Raw genomic sequence first — 5,309 nt, forward strand, 5'->3', positions numbered from 1 at the left:
CTTTACTCCAAGTTTTTTTTCCACTAGAATGCAGGATCTATATCTATCTAGAATATTACTATTGTATCTGTAGTGTTTAGAAAAATTCTATACATATATTAAATATCCTCTAAATGAAGTTACTTGAAAGAAAGTCACCCTGACAGACTTTAAACAGCTTATGATCAAGAACAATCTGCCTTTTCATTTTTGTTTCTCCAAGACTTTGCAACAAACTCTTGAACAGACACACAATAAAAAAATAAAGTGACTAAATAGGTCAAATACACAGAAGTCTATTTGGAAAATTATTTTGTTTAATGGTTGATTTAAAAAGAATTTAAGATCACTCCAGTGCTTATTTTTCAGAAAGTCAGTGAATAGGCTATACAAAGTCTTTTCTTAAAAAATAAGGGCCAGGGAGATAGCTCAGTGGTCTAAGTGCTACCTGGAAAGTGCAAGGACCTGGGTTTGATCTCAGGTACCACATGCCATGCCGGCCCTGTGCCAAGCCAGCCAACTGGGTGTGGTAGCCCAGGCTTGTAATCCCAGTGCTGGGGAGGCTGAAACAGGAGAATCTCCACAAGTCCGATATGCATAGTGAGACCCTATACCAAATACATAAATTTTTTTTTAAAAAGAATATATCAAAAAAGAAAGTCTTCTGCAATACTAACAACTTTGATATCAAATGTGAAGAAATTCTCAGTGTTATACACAGATACTGATATAGTACAACCCTGGAAGTCCTTAAAAGCAGACTGCAGTAGGGAGGGGTATACGCCAGATGGTCCTGAGGTTTTAACTACCTCTCCCTGATTCAGAACCAGTTATACTCTGCAGAATAACACAGAAGACAGTGCGAAATTACAAGACTTGTAAAATGCTCCCCCTGGTGCCAGTGACTCAGATGTACAACAGAAAGCCCACCTACGTACTAATTGTTTAGAATTTCATTTTCCTATTGGTAAAATGGGAACAATCTTTGGAACTTACCAACTTTTTACATTTGAAGAGAAGTCCATGCTTTTTTAAAATACCAAAAAAAAAGCAGTATTATATTATAAAGTTTATGGTTTATCGTTTTTAATTCTTAGAAAATTAACATTATACTTACCACCAGATACAACCACTTTGGCACCAGTCAGCTCCGGCCGATCACTTTTTGTTAACTTCTGGTCAAGCCACTCTGATATTCCCACTGGTGAAGAACTCGGTGCTGCATTTTTGACACAGAGAGTAAAACAATGACTATGATAGCAAGCTCTAAAATGAGTTACCTCATGGGAAACCAAAGGCTAATTCCATGAAATTTAAGTAATTAATTACTATGAATTTTCTATGCTATTTTTTTTTAATTATGGCAGACTTAAGGGGACAAGATTCCAGCCTTTGCCTCATTAGTTTAACTTTTGAAAAATCATTTAATGCTCTGACCTCATCTGTAAAAACCAGAAAACTCTACAAACTTAAAAATGTTATATACAGGGCCGGGGAGATGGCTCAGTAGACTAAGCACTTGCCTGGCAAGTGCTAGGGCCTGAGTTCAATCCCCGATTCCGCCAAAAAAAAAAAAAAAAAAAAAAGCTGTCATATACATTAAAATGGAATTTTTTCTTTATATTTACTAATACAACATTCTTATGTTGAGTCACTTAAGTAGTATAGTAGGAAACAGTAACAAGAACACAAGTCTTAGCATCAATCAAACATGAATCTTAATGGATCCTTGCTCTTCTCTGTAAACAATCATAGGAACTATTCTATTTTCAAAGATACTATAATTTGAATCATTAGAGAAACTCAAACCAAAATCACAACGAGACATATCCTCACTACTATTAAAATGGCTATTTTCTAAAAGAAAAAGATAACTATTGTTAAGGATGTGGAGAAAAGTGAACCCTTACCCTGTGCTGATAGGAATGTAAATTAGTATAGCACTATGGTACAATGTAACAGGTCCTAAAAAACTACAAAACAAAACTTCCATAGGATCCCACAATCCTACTAAGAGGTATGCATCCAAAGGAAATGAAATCAGCATATTGAAGAGAGATAGCTGCATTCTTGTGTCTACTGCAGCACTGTTTAGCCAAGATACAGAATCAACCAAAGTGTACATTATGAATGAACAACAAAAGAAAATGTGGCACTTACACACAACTGAATACTTTTCTCCAACCACAAAAAGACCTTGATAACCCTGAATCACACTGCCTTACATGAAATATACAGGTACAATATGACCTCAATGCTATGTGTAATCTAAAACAGTTGCTGTCACAAATGCAGATAGCAGAATGATGGGTACCACGAAGGTGAGGTGGTCAGAGAGGAGGGAAAGAGGAAGATGCTAGTCAGAGGATACAAATGTAGTTAAAAAGGAGAGTTATTCTTTAAATGTCCAGAATAGGCAGATACATAGGAACAGACTATAGCTAAGTTAATTGCCAGTGACAAAAGAAGGAAACACTGATAGGGGAAAGGGAGACACATATGGTAAATGGCTACTAGCGGAGCTTCTGCTTGGGGTGATGAAAATGTTTTAAAACCAATTTTAGTGATGGTTACAACAGTTCTGTGAGCACTCTTCAGGACTGGATTTTTTAATTCTTAAAAATCTTTAATATATTAATTTATTTTTTTGGTATAGGGTCTCACCCAGGGTTTTGGGACTGGCATGGCAGGCAGCATCAGGGACTGAACCTGGATCCGCGCACTTGCAGGCAGGCACTTAGACCACTGAACTATCTCCCCAGCGCTGGACTGGATATTTTAAAGGGTGAATTATAAATGTGAACTTTATCTCAAGCTGTTTTTCTTAAAAGATAATATGAGGCATAGTATTGGAGGAAAACAAAACAAAACAAAAACAAACCTGAGGATCAATGGAATAGATTAGAAGATGCAAAAGCAACTACAAACAAACTCAGCCACCTTATCTTCAACAAAGGGGCCAAACATGCTTACTGGAAGAAAGACAACCTCTTTAACAAATGGTGCTAGAAAAACTGACTCTCTATATACCAAAAATTAATACTTGACCCAAGTCTATCACCACGCACTAAACTAAAAAATCAAAGTGGATTAAAGATCTAAACATTAAAACAGAAACACTAAATCTCCTACAAAAGAAAATAAGAGGAACCCTTGAAGACATAGGGGTAGACAGTTTATGAACAAGAATAAAACTGCACAGGTAATACTTGAAAGAATTAACAACTGGGACCTCCTCTTGTTGAGAAGTTTTTACACGCCAAAAGAAACTACCAACAGAGTGAAAAGACAGCCCACAAATTTGGAAAAAATCTTAATAAGCATTCAGACAAAGGTCTTCTCTCTAGAATTTATAAAGAATTAAAAAGCATTAGGACCCCAAAATTTAAAGAATCAATCCAGAAATGGGCATCCAAGATTAACACACACTTCTCAGAGGAAGAAATTCTAGAAGCTAATACAGGAAAAAATGCTCCACATCACTAGCCATCTGTGAAATGCAAATTAAAACAACACCGAGATACCATCTCACCCCAGAAAGAAGGGCTATCAGAAAACAACAAATGTTGGAGAGGCTGTCTCTCCACTGCTGGTGGGAATGTAGACAGGTACAACCACTACAGAAATCAATGTGGAGTCTCCTTAGAAAACTAGGACTGGAAATCTCATTCAATCCAGATATCCCCCTTCTGGGAATTTTCCCCAAAGAACTGAAAACATCATATCATTGTGATATATGTGCACCTATGTTTATAGCAGCACAATTTGTGAGAGCCAAATCTTGGAAGCAACCAAAATGCCCATCACCTGAGCAATGGATGAAAAAATTATGTTTTTATACAATGGAGTATTATTCAGCTATAAAGAAGGATAAATTCAAAGTCTTCATATATAAGAGGATGCAACTTGAAGATATACTCACAAGTGAAATAAACCAGACCCACATGTATAAATATCATATAGTCTCCCTAGTATAAGAACTCAAAAGAAGAAATAAAAATTGAAAGGTATAGCACAACTAAATGGAAAGCGAGAACTTAATTATTAAACAATAAAAAAAGGCAAGGAGAAAAGGTAGGAAACATGGCAGGGGCAAAACCACACATTTATATACACAAGATGGTTAAGGCAATGGTCCTGAGAATCTCCTTTAGGTTTTTTGTTTTGTTTTGTTTTGTTTTTATCCATTAGGTTTTTGAAACTAGCAGTTAATTGGTAGGATTCTCACACTGACTAACTATATATGCTGATACCTGTGAACTATGCAACTGCACTGAGGACAGCATGTGTAATACTAGGGCCATGCTTGGAATGCCTGTCATTCTGGTCTTCTAAATGCATACTGCTTCTAATATCATATCAATTACTGCTATACTCTCTCTCAAGTAAAAGTTTGTTTAAAAAAGAAGGTAATAAAAGAAAACAAGAAAAATATCATAGGAATGTCCTGCCTCAATGTTGTATTAGATTTTGTTGGTTAGATTTCTAAACTTCTGTGTAAAAATGTGCAACTGTTTTTTTTTTTTAAATTTTCTACTTTTTTCACATTCGCTAGGGATTTAAAGTTTAGCATATCAATGATTGTTGGAAAATACCCATTCCATGTTAGGTCTAAGGCATCTGATATTCAAACACATAGTGATGTTAAGCTCAACTGCCTATGTTGTAGGGCAACAATACCATTAAGCTTCTCTTCTGGAGGGCTAACAACTTATGTCTGCAGACCAAAAAATTAGAGAAAAAGAAGGGCTACAAGGATAGCCAACATTTTGGCCCTAGCCTTTGAAGGTCAATGAGGACTAAGGACATAGAACTTGTACTATAACATCCTATAACTCAGTGTTGTCCCAAATTTTCTGTTCAAGGAGATTATGGTGCCACAGGGGAAAGTGATCAACAATGTAGAGTGTGCCTAAGGAGAATCACCTAGAGAGAAAACATTCTCTCAGGTTTTCACAGAGATCAAACTGGTCAAGCAATGGCCGTGACTCATCCAGATGGCCGACAGTGACAAAAGATCTACAAACTGCTGCAGATGGTTTCAGGGTAAATCCTGAGGGGATTTGACTAACTTAGTCAGATACAAAAGTTACATTTTTTGTTATATAGGTCTTGCTTTATCTTGGTCTTAACCATCCAGCAGAAAAGTATAAATATGAGATATAAAACGTAAAGCCATATTAATATGCTGAGCTGTAAATGGCTCAAGTCAACAACTTCTGACATTGCCAGTTCTGTAGATAACCCACTAGTATTATGGTCGACTGGCCTATATTGAATTATTTTGCTGAATTCATGCACCTACAGTATCTGAATGGCAATGGAATACC

At 36.2% G+C, this 5,309-nt stretch overlaps 1 protein-coding gene across 1 annotated transcript in view; it reads right to left on the reverse strand.

Moving 5' to 3' along the window:
• The window catches only part of Etfa (electron transfer flavoprotein alpha subunit), a 70,222-nt gene that overhangs the window by 38,237 nt on the left and 26,676 nt on the right, over window positions 1–5,309 (reverse strand). The window contains exon 7 of the mRNA XM_004628704.2: window positions 1,097–1,198. Within this exon, the coding sequence (XP_004628761.1) occupies window positions 1,097–1,198 (102 nt within the window). The remainder of the gene's footprint in view (window positions 1–1,096; window positions 1,199–5,309) is intronic.

The sequence above is a fragment of the Octodon degus genome, unplaced genomic scaffold (genome assembly GCF_000260255.1).
Source record: "Octodon degus isolate 3935 unplaced genomic scaffold, OctDeg1.0 scaffold00026, whole genome shotgun sequence".
In the NCBI taxonomy this organism is placed as follows: Eukaryota; Metazoa; Chordata; class Mammalia; order Rodentia; family Octodontidae; genus Octodon; species Octodon degus.